The 20,110-nt window shown below is 37.7% G+C and overlaps 1 protein-coding gene across 5 annotated transcripts in view; it reads right to left on the bottom strand.

Annotated features, from left to right (window-relative positions):
* Nucleotides 1–1,121: 1,121 nt before the first annotated feature.
* Nucleotides 1,122–20,110, bottom strand: part of LOC112050485 (mitogen-activated protein kinase kinase kinase 4) — a 43,851-nt gene continuing 24,862 nt past the window's right edge. For 4 of the 5 annotated variants that reach the window (XM_052883821.1, XM_052883822.1, XM_024088756.2 and 1 more), the window contains 16 exons: nucleotides 19,664–19,777; nucleotides 18,869–19,010; nucleotides 18,177–18,344; nucleotides 17,398–17,571; nucleotides 16,267–16,446; nucleotides 15,230–15,420; nucleotides 14,338–14,419; nucleotides 13,457–13,564; nucleotides 11,897–12,005; nucleotides 10,325–10,509; nucleotides 8,875–9,042; nucleotides 7,954–8,119; nucleotides 7,191–7,313; nucleotides 6,382–6,482; nucleotides 4,717–4,896; nucleotides 1,122–4,153 (listed from right to left, as the gene is read on the bottom strand). In XM_052883821.1, coding sequence (XP_052739781.1) covers nucleotides 4,103–4,153; nucleotides 4,717–4,896; nucleotides 6,382–6,482; nucleotides 7,191–7,313; nucleotides 7,954–8,119; nucleotides 8,875–9,042; nucleotides 10,325–10,509; nucleotides 11,897–12,005; nucleotides 13,457–13,564; nucleotides 14,338–14,419; nucleotides 15,230–15,420; nucleotides 16,267–16,446; nucleotides 17,398–17,571; nucleotides 18,177–18,344; nucleotides 18,869–19,010; nucleotides 19,664–19,777 — 2,242 coding nt within the window. In that variant the 3' untranslated portion in view covers nucleotides 1,122–4,102. The remainder of the gene's footprint in view (nucleotides 4,154–4,716; nucleotides 4,897–6,381; nucleotides 6,483–7,190; nucleotides 7,314–7,953; nucleotides 8,120–8,874; nucleotides 9,043–10,324; nucleotides 10,510–11,896; nucleotides 12,006–13,456; nucleotides 13,565–14,337; nucleotides 14,420–15,229; nucleotides 15,421–16,266; nucleotides 16,447–17,397; nucleotides 17,572–18,176; nucleotides 18,345–18,868; nucleotides 19,011–19,663; nucleotides 19,778–20,110) is intronic. The other variant, XM_024088767.2, reaches the window with a different exon arrangement.

The raw sequence follows: 20,110 nt of genomic DNA, 5'->3' as shown, positions 1-20,110 counted from the left end.
TTTATTTCGTTTTATTATCATGGCCATATTATGGCAATTGTCAGCCTTTTTTTTTCATAAAAATACCTTGAGGTATTTTTTGTGATGTCGAGATATAAAATCTCAAAGTATGATGGCATATGAGGAAACCTGCATATCTGAGAATTTTCTTAATTATCAGATTTACCTGTGGGAAGTCTGCCAATCCGCATTGGTGGTGGACTATTGGCCGAACCCCTCTCATTCTGAGAGGGGAGTCGTGGTCAGCAGCGAACCGAATATGGGTTGATAATAATGACAATAATGACTATAATTATGCAACCGTTTCATTGTGTACTACTTCATAAACTACTATTACGAACAAGCGCACGCCCACGACTTCGTCCACGTAAAGTTCTTTAAAATCCCACGGGAACCAGGTATTTTCCCAGGATAAAAAGTAGCCTAGTATTAGTAGCTCTATGTTGTTAGTAGCTCTATGACAATAATTATTTATAAGTGAAAGTCTCGTTAAAATCGGTTCAGCCGTTCCAGTGATTAACCCGGACGAAAACACTGACAGAAACAAAATTTTTAAAAAACCTTGATTATTAGGTGCTTATACCCGATATTAAATTGATCGAATTGAAATCAAATAGGGTAGTTGACTCATATCAAAATGGAAATGGTCCGAAATATATCGACATCAATTAATAAAAGTTAAGGATTTCTTATAAAACTTAATTTAAATATCACGTATATTTTTTAATTTTCCAAACGTCAAAAACGCTGTCGTCCATTTTGTGAAGTCACTAACACACTTGATGTACTAAAAGTCGAACTATTATAATTTTTGTCAAACGCTCCATTTGTATGGGATTTCTATAGTGACGTCGTGAAACAGTTGAAATTTAGACTGTCATGGCCGACAGGCGTTTTAGCTCGTAATGCCAAAAAGATATTTAAAAACTAAAATTTTCATGTAAAAACGTCTCAAAAAAATGTGATTTTTTTTTCAGTCCAGTAGAACGATAATGAACTATTTAAGACCATTTAAAAAAGTGTCAACTAGCCTAAAGCTAGAAGTATCTGTCTGTTAGTTAGTTATAACGTAGTTATTTTAAAATTAAGTTAGTTGATAAGAATTAGCGAGAAATAAAACATTTAATTTAACCACAAAATTTTATTTTTCATAATACATTTCATTAAAATTGTTCTGTTTTAAAAACATGTACTTATTTAACAAACACCATTTATGAAAGTATTTATGTACAGTTTATACTTTTTAAGAACAAAATATATTTTTTTTCTAATTTTCTCTTAATTTCATAATTATATTATTATAATAACATTCACAATATTTTCTAATACCTATGGAACTACGTCGATTAAAAATAAAGGAGATCATTCATTTTGGGCCCTTTTTGAAAGTGTCGGCCAACGAAAAAAAATGGCACGAATCGTTAGAACTAATCATTTGAAGTAATAGCTAATATGGCATAAAAGTTGTCAGGTGGCTCTGAACCAAATTATACAGGTTCGATAATTCGTTATTTCCATACATTTCGTCAACTTTTAAAAGTGCCCGCTAAGAATAAAAAACTAGAAATACAATCTTTGTTCCATACTAATTATTGCTCCAAATGGGCAGTTCTAACGATACGTATCAGTTTTTTTCTTGGCGGGAACTTTTGAAAATTGACAAAATGTATGGAAATAACGAATCGTCGAACCTGTATAAATTGGTTCAGAGCCCTCCTACAACTTTTATGCCATATTAGCTATTGCTCCAAATGGCTAATTCTAACGAGGCGTGCCATTTTTTTTTGTTGGCCGGCACTTTCCAAAAAGAGCCCAGAAATGTATGGAGCGTGAATGATCTCCTTTACGTTTGTTCATATATATACATATATTTATGTTCATATTTATATCTTTATATTTATTTCTTTGTCAATAATAAACAACATAATAAACAGCAAAATATGTAAATAGATAAACACTCAACAAAACATGGCACTATTTTTCATTTTACATAATAAATATTACATAAACATATTAAATAGTATATACTTTTTTGAATTTATTAACAATGTTAAGTTACGTTTATAATAGATATTAATTATATTGAGTTTTCATCAATCTTTTTCGTCAACAATTAACGCTAGTTATGTAATGATGTCTTATCAAATTCAAATTTCAAATTCGTCTCAACATTTCTCTATCTCTTGTGCTCGTATATATTTACACGGAGAGAGATAGATATGAATTCGAAACACACAGTCAAGTTATAAAAACATTGTTATAGCACTACTACAGTCTCAGACCATTTATTGTATAGGACCTGCCTCGCTCGCGTTACTGTTCTTTTTAATCTAATGCGATTATAAAAACTATCTATAAAGTATCGATGTTTAAGAGTAATTGTAATCGTTTCCGTCGGTAAAAACCGGAAAAAAACTTCTAGTTTAGTTTAGAAATACACCAAATCTAAGCTCGCTTTCCTCAGAAAATTACAGACAATTTTGTTCGTGAATTTGGGTGCGATACTGGTCCTTTTATAAATTGTCTGAGACTACAGTTCATGCTTTCAGTCTAATGATGAGAAATAAATAAATAATATATTATTTATATAATTAATAAATGCATTAATTCAATTACTATAAATAATGAATTATTCAATTAAAAAATGAATTAACTTGATTAATGAGTCATTCAATTAACAAATGAATAAATTCAATTAATTTAATTAATCAATATAACAACATTCAAACTTTAACACCTAACATGACTTTTCTCAAAGCTGCTCAACTTAAATGCATCATTCATAATTTGCCTAATTATTTTAAAAACTAATAAAATCCTTAAAATAAATAAGTCTAATACTTAAATTACAAAGTATCGTCAGTATTAATGTTATAATAATATTATGATCATGCATTATTATTATTTTTACTTTGACTTTATTTAAAATAAAAGTAAAAAATAATAATAATCAGAAGTACCTCTTCCAAACGCAGTGGGGTAAAACACCGAGCGTATTTTTTTATATTTACTTTGCATGTTAAGTAGTGGTGTATTAATTTCTTAATTTCATTAAATTTATTACTTTATTTTTTTTTTTAATTTTCTGGGCCATATTTCTCCCACATATATACATATGATTATATAATTTGGACAGAACATTTTACACTTTATTGCTTCGCATAATATATTTCCTAAACACAAAGTATATATATATATCAGTATATATCAAATCAATCCCTTTATTTGCTGATTAATTATCTTGGAAATATTTATAAAATTTATTAACCTATTACTATCGTTATAAAATGTTTAAAAGTTTTTATTTAAATATTTCATTTTAAATTTATTTTACAATTTGGTTTATAACCGTAAACATAATTTCAAATTTACAATTTGATTGTATAGGCTCATAATAGATTTTTTTTTTCTAACAATACAACTTAACTTTATTAATCAGTAAATTTACACACACATTAATATAAGCGAGTTTAAAAACAATGCTCGAGGCGATGTGACAGCAAAATAATCTCTATTTAATGCGCAACAAAGTTTACATTTCAATGTGCCAAGAGTTCCTTGTCTTTGGACCTAAGGAACCTTATGACCTAGTCAATAGAGTTCAATTTCCTAAATTAAAAGATTTTAATGATTTCTTTGAACTTAGTTACCCGCAGTCAATGAAATTCACATTCCTAAAATAACATAGGTACTAGAACTTTTTCGTATTTCACAATGATCGATACAAATTTGAATTTAGTTTCCTATTAAATAGAGTCTACATTCCTATATTAACAGATTAATTTCTTTTGAATTTCAATGATTGCGAACGAGCGTGTAATTAAAAAGGAAACTGAACTTTATTACACAATGAATAGAGTTTACATTCCTAAAGTAATCTTCTCAAAAAAAAAATGCTGTTTTTTATTGAGTTTAGCTACCGAGAACGGTGATCGAGACAAATTTGAATTTTATTTTCTAGTCGATAGTGTTTACATTCCTACATTAACAGATTCAATGAGCCTAGCGATCGAGGGCGGCGATTGCAGAGGAATATGAACTTTGTGCCTCAATAAATAGAGTTCACATTCCTACAAGGCTAGTACAATAGTAGTATCTAGATCTACGTGATCAGGTAAGCCGGCTCGCACTTGCAGTCGTCATCCGATTTTACCTATAATAGAAACCCATCGTCAATTTTCTCTTAATAATAATATTATTCAATAAATAAAATCAATCATAAGAGTATAATATAAAAATTCATTATTTGATTTACATATAGTTAATGAGCATACTCATGCAACGTGGCGAAAGCGTAACTAAATACACTCTACACATTGACCTCTTATAATAAAAGGATGCATGTACAAAATTTCACTTAAAAAGTGGTCAATTTTGGTGTGACAGTTTTAGAATTATTGGTAAAGAAAATTATACCTAAAGGCCTTTAAATATTACAATATTCAATAAACTCCCAAATTCAGAGCAAATTTAACTTTAAGTTAGTATTTAACCGACAGTCATGAATTTAAGTAGAAAAAACGGCTTTTATCAGAAATTATTTCCATCATAACATAAAAGTTTATGCACCACCCCAAAACTACTTTGTAATACACACACCCTTTATTTACAGACACTTTACTCGTGTATGTTCACCCACATTTTTTTCATACCGGGGGCTATATATGAAAAATAAACTCCAAAAATAAATAAAATTAATTAGTAGTGATGACTTACCATCAAGAAGTGGTGCAGACTGAGCGCCTCGGCGCGCGGGCGCAGGTCGGGGTCGTGCGTGAGGCAGCTGAGGCAGAACTGTTGGCCTTCCGCCGACAGCGCGTCGGGTATGTCGGGCCGCCCGCCCATGCCTACCACGAACATTATCTGGTAGTTGCTGTCGTACTCGGAGAATGGGCGCTGGGGAGTAAACAATAGGGTATTTAGACAATATTATATTAAATCTATTAAAAGTAAAAGAGTGTGTGTCAGCTACTCAGACCAATTATAGAAGGACCTGTATTAAAGTCAAAGTAAAAATAATAATAATGCATGATCATAATACTATTATAACATTAATACTGACGATACTTTGTAATTAAGTATTAGACTTATTTATTTTCAGGATTTTATTAGTTTTTAAAATAATTAGGCAAATTATGATTTTTTTTCATCATTTAAGTTGAGCAGCTTTGGGAAAAGTCATGTTAGGTGTTAAAGTTTGAATGTTGTTATATTGATTAATTAAATTAATTGAATTTATTCATTTGTTAATTGAATGACTCATTAATCAAGTTAATTCATTTATTAATTGAATAATTCATTACTAATTGAATTAATGCATTTATTAATTATATAATATATTATTTATTTATTTTTCATTATTTGACTGTAAGCATGTATAACTGTAGTCTCAGACCAATTATAAAAGGACCAGTATCGCACCCGAATTCACGAACAAAATTGTCTGTAATTTTCTGAGGAAAACGAGCTTAGATTTGGTATATATCTTATACTAAACTAGAAGTTTTTGCCCGTTTTTTACACAATTCAATTACACAAAAAGGTATTTTTGCGGAGTTATTTAACAGACGAACACGATTACAACTATTTAACATCGATACTATAGAGACAGCTTTTATAATCGCATTAGATCGTTGATCATACACTTTGACAGAAAATTAACGTCAAGCGAGGCAGGTCCTATACAATAATTGGTTTGAGGTCAGCTCCGACGCACAAATGGAGTTTACTCTTTCAGATCGACTGTCTAAATAGTTGTATGCTGCGGGGCAACATACACCTATTTAGACAGTCGTAAGTATTGAGACGTAGGTACACACAGCACTATGTACCTACGTCTCAATACCAAAGTGAAAGGTGCGCAACCGAGGGGCAGCAGGCTGCTGTGTGCGCGGCCGCCAACAGCGTGCACATGCGTGCGGCCGCGCCCTAATGCATGTGCACGCATGAGCATGAGGGTAATGTTTTTCCTATAGTTGTAAGCCGTGATCTGGAGACAGTTGGTGAACTCCAGGGTAGCGATGATAGCAATAGCGATTGCGATAGTGAATCCGATTGCGATAACGAACTTCGTTCCATCCAGGTGTCCCTTGACACCTCTCAAGTTTTTTTTTTATTTCTCTGCTATTGGTCTACATCTACAATTTCTTAGTCTCGTTTCGACGTATGTCATTGACATGTGCTAGGCGTACTGAAGTGATTGCGGTAGTTTATAAAATGTTCCCGTGGCTTAGTCATCAGGCGGCGAGTCGGAACACCATGGTGTTTTAGTCGGTTGAAGTCTGACATAACCTTATTGCTTCCCCGTGGCAAGGTATCCATGAGGATTTTCCCACGTAAAAAAAAAGGCGTACTGAAGTGATTAAGTTAAGTAAGGCTCACCTTCCCGGAGGCCATTTCAGTGGTGACGCAGCCCAGCGACCAGATGTCGGCCGCGCGACCGTGACCGGACGACTTCATGAACACCTCGGGCGCCATGTACGCTGCAACAACAATGTTAACAACATTAATTATTGCCCTCAGTCCGAAAGGATAATTGACTCATATCAAATCTAATATAAAAAATATTAATTTCGTATGGCAATGGGCGGGGAACATAGTTCATGGTTTTTACGGCCTCCGTGGCGCAGTGGTATGCGCGGTGGATTTACAAGATTGAGGTCCTGGTTTCGATTCCCGGCTGGGCCGATTAAAGTTTTCTTAATTAGTCCAGGTCTGACTTCGGCCGTGGCTAGTTACCACCCTACCGGCAATGACGTACCGCCAAGCGATTTAGCTTTCCGGTACGATGCCGTGTAGAAACCGAAAGGAGTGTGGATTTTCATCCTCCTGCTAACAAGTTAGCCCGCTTCCATCTTAGATTACATCATCACTTACCAACAGGCGAGATTGTAGTCAAGGGCTAACTTGTAAAGAATAAAAAAAAACAAAAGTTCGAAGAGCCGATGGACATTGGTGTCCCAAGGAGCTGGAATGTCAACCCCGCACTAGAAAGCGCAGTGTTGGTCAACCAGGTGGACTGACGACATCAAGCGAGTCGCAGGGATTCGCTGGATGCAGACGGCTCAGGATAATGGTGTTTCGAAGTCCCTACAAAAGGCCTATGTCCTGCAGTGGATGTCCATCGGCTGATATGATGATGATGATGATGATGATGATGATGATGATGATGATGATGATGGACCACTCACCCTGTGTGCCAACGAAGCCCTGCAGCTCCCCCGGCGCGGTGGTGTTGGCTCGGATCTTGACCGCGCAGCCGAAGTCTCCCAGCTTCAGGCAGTGACCCTCATTTGTGAGGAAGATGTTGCCACCTGAGAACGTCATACAAATTCTAATTGTGGAGCTTGTCTAACTAGGGGAACAGGAGTATTGTTCATATAAAAAATATATAAATAATAATTGCCGGCAAATAATACTTGAATACCGGCAACGCTACTAAACGTTTATTAACAGACTTCAAAAAACAAGAGGAGGATCGTCGAGATCCTCCTCTTTTTTTTCTTTCGTTCTTCGTCATTTATTAACCAATTTTGAAAATTATTTTTTTGTTTGAAAGAGTGTAGTTCCAAATTGGTTCTATTTAATATTCACGAAGGCAGTGCCAAAACACCGTGATGTGGCGTAATAAACGCCACTGGCTTGGCACCGCCTTCAAAGTGATCAGAAGGTAGCACATACGATGTTATTTTTCGCTAGTTAGTTTAGTTTTGTGATTTTGAAGTCGGTTGAATTTTAATTTTCTTTTATTTACAAAAACGTACCGCCAAGGGATTTAGAGTTCTAGATTCGATTTTTATCCAATTCCTATCCAAATTAGCCCAATTCCATCTTAGATTGCATCATCACTTACCAATCAGGTGAGAATGCCACGTGATGGACCCGGCACCCGCACGGTGAATCAATAGATTGCTAAGATATTCCTCTCTCTCCCTTAGGAAAAGAAATACTTACTCTTAATATCCCTGTGCGCGATAGACCGTGAATGCAGCTCTGAGACCGCGCTTACAAGCTGCTTGGTATATTTTCTAGTAGTATGCTCTGTGAGGGCCCCAGAAGTGGCTATAAGCGCTTCTAATGAGCCTTCTACGCACAGCTCCATGAATAACAGCATTTCTTCCTGGAAGAGTAACAAGACAATTTTAATTTTTTAACTTTCATTAAACAAGGTAACATAAAATAACGACATATTCCTTTAAGACTATTCTACTTTTTAATTCTATGGATTTAAATACAGAGAACTTTGCTCTTGAGTAACACACACAAACTGTCACCACCATTTTTATCTCTACTAATATTATAAAGAGATAAAGTTTGTTGTATGGGGTTGTAGGGGTCTGGATTTTCTAAACCGATTTTAAAAAATAATTTGCCATATTATTTGCGAGTGTCGTAGGTTAGGTTCTTCCCGTATTCCCACAGAAACGGAAACTATTCAGGTGAAACTTCCTGACGTCTGCTAGTATTTAAAAAAAAAAACGGAAATTTGTAATCATTCGATGTGTGCTGCCATCTACAGGCATAGTAAAACAATGTTTTTTATTTAAACCAGTAGATGGCGTATTTGCACACTTCAAGACCCAGTTGCGATACATTTATGGCTTAGGCTCACAGTTGGCGCTTTGAGTTAATACAATTTAGACTTAACAAAGAACGCGTGCGTTCTGCTGCCCTGGGAGAGAAACTCTAGCGGTGCGGGAAATGGCACATAACGTAATGTGTGCGTACGTGGGTGCGGGTGTGTGGATGCACGCGCGCGAGCTTGTGGGTGCGTTTGTGCGTGCGAGCGTGCGGGTGTGCGCGTGTGTATACGTGTGCGTGTGTGTGTAGGTGTGTGACTAATGTATACAACAGTTTCACACAGACTTCACTCACCCTGTGCAGCTCGCAGCCGTAGTAGCGCACGAGGTGCGGGTGCAGTATGCCCTCCAGCACGCGCAGCTCGTTGGCCGCCCGCTGCAGCGCGCGCCGGTCGCCCGCGCCGATGCTGAGCTCCTTCATAGCCAGCAACTGCCCGCTCTCCGTGTTCACCACCGTGTACACCTGCAACCAAAAATATTTCATTAACACGTTCGCTTCGGTACGAGGTCAATTGACCTCGTACTATGTAGTGACTTCAAGAGTTACGAGGTCGATGGACCTCGTACTATCTAGTGACTTCAAGAGTTACGAGGTCGATCGACCTCGTACCCTACCATACAACGTTTTAGTAAGAGGTCAAAAAACCTCGTACCGCACCAAAAAAAGTACAGAAAAATCAGTGCCGCAGCGAACGTGTTAAACACTGTAGGATGTGCCGGCAAAGGGGATGATGACTAGGTTTGAATATTTTGATTTTTATGTTACTTCGGGTAAATAAGGTCAATGTTAACTAATTTATACGTAAATAGCAAGGATTGTCTGGATATTTGTAAAATAAATAAGATTATAAAATTTTAAAATTGAATAAAAATCTTTTATCGTAATTAGATGAAAATTCATACAGTTTTAGCTTCCTTACATTAAATGTGACATTTTTTAATAAATGAACTATAAACATAAACGCACAAATAACTAAGATATTAGTAATTTTGTTCGAACGCCCATACAAATCTAACGATCATTATTTTATGAAGACGTCATTAATTCGTACCGTTTTGTATGGGGCATCTCTCAGGGATCCGCAGCAGCGCCGCAAATATGACCCTTTAAATCCCTGTAGCTCCGAAAGTAATGATCACAGATACCCTGTTCCTTTTACAAAATTGCTTTACTATTAGCATAATTAATTAACATACAATTTAAAAAAGTATCATCATCCCTAATACGAGTTCTCCGATTTCTTATGTCACCCTGTCTAAGTGCATACAGGCAAGATGATTTATCTCACTAGCTCCCAAAACTCCATCAGTCTCGACCCGTGTAATTGCTCATGTGTTTTCGTTTTAACATTCATCTCTGGGCAGAGCTTCAGTGCTCGCCCAAACTCCCAAGACATGCTGTAATGAATGCGTTGCGCGATGGATTTACAAGTCATGGGTTAGGTCCCCGGCTGGGTCAATTGAGATTTTCTTAATTGGATCAGGTCTGGCTGGTGGGAGGCTTCAGCCCTGGCTAGTTACAACCTCACCAACAAAGACGTACCGCCAAGCGATTTAGCGTTAGGGCACGATGTCGTGTAGAAACCTAAAGTAAAGGATTTTCATTCTTCTCCCTAAGAACTTAGCCCGCTTCCATCTTAGACTGCATCGTCACTTACCATTACCTTACCAGGTGAGATTGTATTCAAGAGCTTACTTCAAAATAATAATAAAAAAAAATTAAAACTAATACAGAAAACACGTACCTTGCCAAAAGTGCCAGCACCAATCTTTAGGCCCCGTTGCCACTTGAAAGTCAGTTGGCGCAACTTGGGCTCGTAGCTCTTGACCGTGGACTCCAGAACCTTCCCGACTGACTTGGACTGCTGCAGCTTCTCGTCTCTGGCCTCGTCCAGACGATGTATTGCTTCTATTACCCGCTTGCTGTGTACTAAGGAGGCAGAGGGAAAAGAATTTGCATTTTCCTTTTAGAGAAAGACGAATATCTTAGCATTCCATGGATTCACCGTGCGGGTGCCGGGTCCATCGTGTGGCAGAGAGAAAAACTCCGAGAGTCCTGAATTTGTGACTACAGGATGTAGGATTAAGGAATTACTAGACGATCGATCAACACTCCCCGTTCTCTGCTCGTGTTGTTCTCCCTGCCTAGCCAAATTTGGTAAGATCCTATTAGAGCAGCTTTGGATACTCGTTCTAATATAGAACTAATATAGCACTTCTAGAGAGGCCAAGGTCTGTAAGCACGTTATAGAGAGATTTTGCTGGTAATCCTCTCATATTTATATTATACATATATTTGTTAGGTCATAATATTTATTCACTTTTATACTGTGGTCAGTCTCCCACGGCACAGTAAGCTCTACAAGTACTATTCGCTTAGTTTGTTTGGACAAAATAATATGAAACCGACTGTTGCGATAACGATTCAAGCCAGTTGTCACGTAGGAAGATACCTATAGTTAAACTCAGCTATTTAAATATATATTATACTAGCCGCACGTTGGGGTCCAAAGGTGCTAGAACGTAGACCCCGCACTAAAAAGTAGTAGGTAGTGGTCGACTCCCTACCACGTAGGACTGACGACATTAGGCGAGTCGCATGCATTCGCTGGACGCATCGGCTCAGGATCGTGATGTTTGGAAGTCCCTACAAAAGGCCTATGTCCTGTGGTCGTCCATCGGCTGATATGATGATGATACTATCCGACGCCAGTTTTTCACCTGCGTAGTTCCCGTTATCGTAAGATAAATATATCCCATGACAAATAGCGTGGCTTCTTAGTAGTAAAAGAATTCCGAAATCCATTCAGTATTACAGAGATTGCCCCCTATAAATACCACAAACTTTACATCTATTAAATATCAGTATAGTATACAAAAATTAGGGATATTTTGCCAATACACATTTTGTTGCAATGCCGCAAATTGCCTTGTCTGGTGAAAGAAAGGCCTAGATAATTTTTTGCATCAAGGATTTGTTTGGATGTATTGTGTACCATTATCCATAGGTACCATTCTTCGTGGTCATTCTTTGTATAGAAGTCAGCTTAAGTTTATTTTTCAGCGAGTCGCGAAGCTAAAGTGGCAATAGGCTGACCACATAGTTCGAAGAGCCGATGGACGTTGGAGTCCCAAGGTGCTGGAATGGCGACCCCGCACCGGAAAGCGAAGTGTTGGCCGACCCCCCACTAGTTGGACCGAGGATATCAAGCGGATTGCAGGGAGCCGCTGACCGTTGTGCTTGGAAGTCCATGCAAGAGGCCTATGTCCAGCAGAGGACGTCTATCGGCTGATAAGGTACGGTAAGGTATACTCACAGGTATCCTCAAACTTGTGCAGACTGAGAGGTCCGTCGTGTTCGCTGGGCGGGGTGGGCGGGTAGGCGCTCTCCTTGCTATTCGCACTGCTTGTACTCGATAGAGGACTCTGCTTACGAGAAGGATGTACCGGTTAAGCAATATATGTATGAAATGAAGATCTGCCAGCTTCATACAAGCTATGATGCATTACCTGACCGTAATTGAATGATTGATAATGTTTATGAAATTCGAATTTAAAATTGACACCATTATTCAAGAGCGATTGTTATTGTAGTGATAGCCCAGTGGATATGACCTCTGCCTTCGATTTCGGAGGGTGTGGGTTCGAATCCTGTCTGGGGCATGCTCCTCCAACTTTTCAGTCTCAAACGGTGAAGGAAAACATCGTGAGGAAACCTGCATACCAGAGAATTTTCATAATTTTCTGCGTGTGTGAAGTCTGCCAATCCGCATTGGGCCAGCGTGGTGGACTATTGGCCTAATCCCTCTCATTCAGAGAGAAGATACGAACTCAGCAGTGAGCCGAATATGTGTTGATAACGACGATTGTTATTTTAATTATTTATGTTATTTATCTGTGTGTCCCTCAACTATCTTTTTAGTTTGTGCAATGACGCCTAAAAAATACTAAAAACCGCATAGAAATTTGTCCATCCGTTTGCGAGCTACAATACTACTGACGGACAAACATCGAACTTACAACAGCTTTCCTTTTACCTCGGAGATTAAAAAGATATTGGAGTAACAGTACAGTGACAGTTGATTATTATTACTTGTCATATTGTGCTTTTAACTTATCTGCGTTATTGTTTTATGTTTTTTTATGGTTATGGATTTAGACTTTAAAGAATTAGAATGTAAAGAGTTTGAAAATATAAAGGAAGGGATAATTAACGCATTTTAAAATTATTATCTTTTCATTATTCTGCTTAAAAAAACATTGTTAAAGTTGAAAGTTATTCCTCCAATAAAAGTGGCCAATAGGGATGATGACAGTTTTTTAAATTGTATATAAATTAAGAGTATACTAATAGTAAAGCAATTTTGTAAAAGGAACAGGATGTCTGCGATCATTACTTTCGGAGCTACAGGGATTTAAAGAGTCAGATTTGCGGCGCTGCCGCGGATCCCTGAAAAACGCTCCATACAAAATGGCTCGAAAAAATGACGTCATAGGCAATGTAATGATCGTTAGATTTGTATGCGCGTTCAAACAAAATTACTAATATCTTTGTTATTTGTGCGTTTATCTTTATAGTTCATATATTAAAAAATGTCCCATTTAATGTAAGGAAGCTAAAACTGTATAAATTTTTATCTAATTACGATAAAAAAATTTTAATAGTTTTTGAAATTTTATAATCTCATTTATTTTGCAAATATCCAGACAATCTTTGCTTTTTATTTATAAATTAGTTAACATTGACCATATTTATCCAAATGTATCATAAAAATCAATATATTCCAACCTAGTCATCATCCCCATTGGAGGTCAATTGTGACCAACCTTTGGAAGTCCGAATTCTATGATCATTTAGCTCATGGTAGAAAACTTACATGGATCCTAGGCCGGCGGTGCGGTGGAGTGGGGGTCACAGTGGTGGGGGTCGGAGTACGAGAGCCGATCACGTGCGATATGCAGCCGTCCATCAGCTGCTTCAGATCCTGAATGTTAAAACTAAAGCTAACAAACATCTCATCTTTCTATACTCAGAGGCACAATTATCCCACTTTAATATGACGCAAGTATATTAAAGTGGGCGGATAATTGTGACTCTGAGTATATTAAAAAAAAAGCAAACTAAGTTTAAGTTAACTAAACTTTTCTAGAGTTCTTCTATTAAATACACTAGCGAACGCCCGAAACTTTCTTTGAAATTCTATTATATTTTCTTTTAAAAAAACTTCAAAAAATTTAAATCTTCGCATAATTTTGCACATGGCGGTTGGATGATTTCAGTCTATAAAGTACATAAGCACAATATTTTTTGTGTTTTATATATACTTTATTGAATATATGAGAGACGTGATAGCCCAGTCGATATGTCCTCTGCCTTCGATTTAGAGGACGTAGGTTCGAATCCGGTCTGGAGCAAGCACCTTCAACTTTTCAGTTATGTGCATTTCAAGAAATTAAATATCACGTGTCTCAAACGGGGAAGGAAAAAACATCGTGAGGAAACCTGCATACCTGAGAATTATCTTAATTCTCTATATATATGAAGTCTGTAAATCCGCAGTGGACCAGCGTGGTGACTATTGGCCTAACCCCTCATTCTGAGAGGAGACTCGTGTTCAGCAGTGAGCCAAATATGGGCTGATAATTTGCTGAATATTGATTAGCCCAAATCTGTGAATCCTCTTAAGATGTCAATATAGTTTATCACACATTTTAACATTCAAGATACAAAGTGACAATTTTTTTTGTAACAACTTGCCTCAAACTCTTCATCGCTCAAATGTTTCGTGTTGCAGGGATCGCAGGCCAACATCAAAAACTCTAATCCTTGACTCGCCCATCTGTAGTAAATATACAAAATATTTTTAAAAATGATAATACGCACAATAATTGTATCTGTAAAGGTAAAATCCTTTTTACCTCAAAAACTTGGTCATATTATTATATTCAAGCCTATGTACCAAATACTCGAGCATCGCTACCCGTTCTAGAAATTCAAGGGGTAGGCGCTGATAACAAAGATATAGGAAGAAATAATTATGCCATCACTTAAATTTAAAAACTAAATTCCTAGCTTCCTTAAACAAGCCTGTAATTCTAAATAATTGGCGCAAACTGGAGACGGGACTACAGAGCATATTAATTCATTTACCCTCCTCCCTTTTTAAATAACAAGTTAAGTTGCCGATCCCAGTTATCATTATTTAGTCTTTAACTACGTGCATTTGTAGTAGCGAGGTAAGTCTAAGCTTCAAAACCCCCTCTCCAAGGTGAAGGGAGGCCGAACCGTGAAGTGAGCCTTTCACATAATGATGACCTTACCTAGGCCGTAAGCCTCGTCCTCGATCACACCACTCAACAACGAAGGTCACCCAGCAGCGAGCGAACTCGACCACCACTCGCCCAATTCGCTAGGCCTACTAAACTTTAAATCCCCTCTCCCAGGGGAGGCCTAACCGTAAAGTGGGCCATTCAAATAGGCTAATAATGGTGACCTTATCAAGGCCGCAAGCGATCACACACACACCCCGATCACACCGCTCAACAACAAAAATCATTCAGCAGCGAGGAACCACAACAACTGCTCGTGCAGTCCGCTAGGGCTAACCGTGAAGTGGGCCATTCAAATAGGCTAATAATGATGATCTTACCTAGGTCTCAAGCCGCGTCCCCGATCACACCGCTCAACAACGAAGGTCATCCAGCAGCGAGCGAACTCGACAACCGCTCGCGCAGTCCGCTTGGCCCACTCCGCTTCTTGCTGCGTAGGCTCGTCCAACTCCGCTCGTTTTGCTTGAGCGGACTTTGACCCGGATAAGAGGTTTTCGATGTTGTTCAAAGACTGGTCACAAACAATACTTTGTTAGAGCTGACGGTAACAATGTCATCTATACATATAATAAATCTGTAGAGGTCAATTCTGTACGTGAAATATATTTCCAAAATAACTATCAGGAGGTGATTAGTGATCGATACTAATGCTGAAAATGCTGTCTGTCTGTATGTTCGTTATAGAAACAAAAATGACGTATTTTAACGAAACTTGGTTCAATTATTCTTCATACTCCTGGGCAGGTTATAGTATACTTTTCACGCTACTACGATCAATAGGAGCAGAACAGTGAAGGGAAATGTTGGGAAAACGGGAGAAGTTACTCCATTTTTACAGCGATACTACTGTAAGGGCTGGATTAAAGAGGTCTAATGGCGGACGAAGTCGCGGGCGTCCGCTAGTCAGAAATATTTTAGTGCAAAAGATTTTTGTTTATTAGCTTACGTTACAATAATCATTCAATATTTTAAATATAATATAAATCAATAAAATTAACATTATATATTTTTTTTTCACAACTTTTATACTAAAAGCAAATGTGCGTCAGGTTATAAAGATATTATAATATCGATCCCTCTTTCGTCCCCTCGCAACTCTTTTTTCGTCACTAGATATGTTGTTGAAGCATGCTAGGCGTACTAAACTATCAATTAAGACAAAAAAATCTACGGGTTTTTAAATTACATTCCCATTTTGTGAAGAAAAAGAAAAAAAAGTAAATAAAAAAAAATTGAAAAAATAATTTAATTAAAAAAAACAAAACTACAAAAAATAAACAAAATATGAAAATACATCAATTTAAAGTTACAGAGTCATTATTGTTACATTGACTTTTATAAGTTCATTTATTCTCACCGGACTGACAAAAGTGTTATCATCAATAACGCTCGCTTCTCCCTCTTCTCCGATGCTCTCAGACCTCATCAGAGAGCGAGGGTTACCGAGGACCTTCCGCGGAGAACCCCCCACATTCCTGTGAGGAAACTGTTTACTCTGTGGTGCATCGTTGACGAACCTGTGCAGCTCTTTGTGAATCTGTAACAATTTCATTATTTAAAAAAAACGTTGTTTTTTGTAGTTTTTTAATTAACATTAGGTAAAGTGCTAAAATGCTCGAGTACTGTGTCTACTTTTGTCACTTTTTGGGGTCAATTTGAAGTAATAAAAGACAAGAATGAGCCCAGAAGAACAAGTAACAACAATAAGAGAAACTAGCCCTAACATACATAACAGTTCTTATACACATTATAAAGTTACAATATATTCCGTCATTTAACAATTCGGAATTTTAAGGCAGTTTAAATTAATTCGTTGGTTTTGTCTTAAATTCTTAAACTGAACCAGACCTATTTCTTATTTAGGACCTCGAAATTTTGTAAGCAGTGACTCTAACACAAATCGACACGAGAAGTTCATAAATAACATCATTTATAACACAAACTTTGCCTCTTTATAGTATTAGTATGGATATAATCTATTATTATATTCCAAAACACAACACATTAGATTACAATAAATTTACTTCAATATATTTTATTTTACATTAAAGATCAACAAAGGCGGAACCAAACATTTGTCCCACACACAGCGTTTCTACCAGCAACCAGTAACACAATGCTTTAGACACTACCTACCAACGTATTAGCTATAGACAACTCTCGTGTACAAGCATAATCTAAAATAATACATAAACAAACACAAGCAGCAACCAATTGCACCAACACAGCGTTTACACCAACAAAGTAATTAACCCAAAAAAGCTCCCGCAACCGTCGTCCTACCATCGGATTAACTGTGGACGAAGTCTCGTTTACGAGCATAGACAACCCACCTACCATCGTATTATCTGTAGACAAGTCTCGTGAACAAATATACGTAATCTAAAATAATCCATAGACAAACACAAGCAGCAAACATTTGCACCAACACAGCGTTTACACCAACAAAGCAATTGACCCAAAAAAGCTTCTGCAATCGTCGTCCTACCATCGGATTGGCTGTGGACGAAGTCTCGTGTACGAGCATAGTCTCGGGCCTCTTTCTCCTCAGCTGAGGGGTCTGGGGGCGGAAGGGCTGGAGGGAGGAGGGGCGCATACGGCGGGCCTGTTGTTCGCGCAGTTTGAACGGCGCCTGCGCGAACTTGTACAACTCTGTGTGCAGCTGCGAACATACGTGCGTGCGCGCGTGCGGTTAGTACGCATGCGTGCGGGCGTGACGTGACGTGCATGCATATGTGTACGTGGGAATGAATTTAAGCTGAAAATGTAATCTAATATACTAAATACTTTAGCTTAAGTAACTAATAACATATTTCAATAACCTAATAGTAATCCTTTATTATATATTTTAAATGATAGTTTTTTAGTTTAGATTAAATTTTTATTTTAATTAGTTTTTTAGTTTAGATTTAATTTTTAGTTTAAATTAAATTTTAGACTAAATTGATTTAAACATTACATCATTACCGGATTACTATTTGAAACAAAACATCTACATTGCTCCATAATTGACAGGGAGATTGATTAATATATACATAAAATAAAATAAATATAATAATTATTTTTAAAGATCGTTTAATACTGGATGTTGAGAATACATAACGTATAATTGCACCAACCAATTTATAGTTAAATAATTTTCTATTGCATTTGTATCTGCTGAAAAACTTTCATAAATATTTGTTAACAATGTATGTGACTAAATGTAAATGTTTTAAGCAAATAAATATAACTATTATGCATTTTAATTGTATAAATGTAACTCACCTCAAAACCTAGTTTGTAAACTTGCAGCAATAGTTCCCTCACTCGCGCCACCATACTGTCGCGTATGTCCTTGGGCAGTTCATGCGACGACAACGCCTCGGCGCGACTTCGCTCCAGGATGTATGCCGTGTGACGCGCCAGGCAATCTCTGATGGCTATTAGACTGTTCTGTGAAAAAAAAAAGCTTTTAAGTTGGTTGTAAAGTTGTAAAAGTTTCCTGCCCCACGCGCACGACTTCAAACCCACATAGTCCTTGTATCGCTATGGGTTCGATAAAGTAATCGATTGCGAAAGTGTAGAAATATTTTTCGCCTAGCTACACTACTCGGCTCACTTCAGGAGTTCGTCGAACCGACAAAACGAGTAGTGTGAGTGAGTGAGCCGTGAGGCTTTCATCATGAGCATTGAGCGCAAGTCTCTCTCACAGAATCAGATGGGGTTAGGCTAATAGTCCACCACGCTGGCCCACTGCAGATTGGCAGATTTCACACACGTAGAGAATTAAGATAAGATTCTCAGGTAAACAGGTTTGCTCACAATGTTTATCCTTCACCATTTAAGACTTTTGGTATTCAATTTGTTAAATGCACATAACTGAAAAGTTACACATGCCTAGGACTGGAACTAAAACTGCGCCCTCCAAAGGGCAATCACTGCTACACTGCTACTGCTATTTGAGGGTTTGAACTTACAAATATCCGTCCGGAGTGCAGTCGGTGCCGCTGCGCGAGACGCGACGCGAGCGCGCGCGCCCACTGCGCCGCCTGCAGCGCCGCCTCGCGCTCGCTCGCGTACACGCACTGCGCCTCGCGGCATATCGTGTACACCATGTATCTGTGAACCAATCAATGATGTATTTATTTGACCACACTAGCCCAAAAACCAGAAAAACACTATTGCACATTATCATCAACCCATTATTTGACCTACAGCAAGATATAGCCCCCTCTATGTCCTATAAGAAAGGACAATTTTGGACAAAGCCAACAGCTCAACGAGGCGTTACACTACCAACTTTGTAATATCAAGTTATTACCGAGAGTTTCATGAAAAGAAGAAAACCCAATATTTCATCTTCAGTTGGTCTCTAATGACTGAGGATTGGATCTTTCCACATATAATTCTCCTCCATCGTACACGGTCCCTAGCCGCTTGGAGAGCACTGTGAAGGTGCGAGCCTTTTTAGTAGATCCGACTATTGGGTTGGAGATATGGGACACCGTGGCCGTTTGCCTTCTACCTTTCCCATCACAACTCTCGTCCTCTCCTCTCTCAAGGTCCTCTCGTCATTTTTGATTCGATCCCGCAGAGATACTCCGACTCTCCTCCAATTAGCCGTAAATACTGTGTTATTGGGTATGACAATAATCCAGTGACCTCTCGATGTTGTGTTCGGCCCTTATACAATAAAGCTATTGGGATACTACTTCTAGAGAAACGGTATTAATTACAGGACACAGCTAGATAAAAATAAAAATATGTATCACCTTTGATCATCGGGATCTTCGTGTTCGTGTTCATTTTTCTCGAGCTCCATGACTTGTTTGAACTTGTCCTCAAATCTTGTCAGCACTCTGTTGAGTTGATTGCACGCCATGTCTCTGTACAACAATAAAAATAGTTACATCCCATCAGCCAAAAACTTCTTTATCATAGATTTACCTTGTTCCTAACTCTATACTAATATTAGAGGCAAAGTTTGTGGTACTGTAGGGGGGTAATCTCTAGAATTACATAATAAACAATGAAAAAGCGAATCCTAGCAACAACGCCACCCATATGGTCATCTTTATGTGTTAAGCATCTTGGATTTAGATAGACGAAACTAAGCTGCTTTGTCGGGGTACATAGTTCCAAGAGCCCCAACGAAAGAAAACGTTGGGGTCCCAAGGTGCTGGAATGGCGACCCCACACTACAAAGCGCAGTGTTGGTC

Source organism: Bicyclus anynana, chromosome 10, assembly GCF_947172395.1.
Source record: "Bicyclus anynana chromosome 10, ilBicAnyn1.1, whole genome shotgun sequence".
Taxonomy (NCBI): domain Eukaryota; kingdom Metazoa; phylum Arthropoda; class Insecta; order Lepidoptera; family Nymphalidae; genus Bicyclus; species Bicyclus anynana.
The sequence above is the reverse complement of the archived record's forward strand: the minus strand, read 5'-3'. Positions and strand labels throughout refer to the sequence as shown.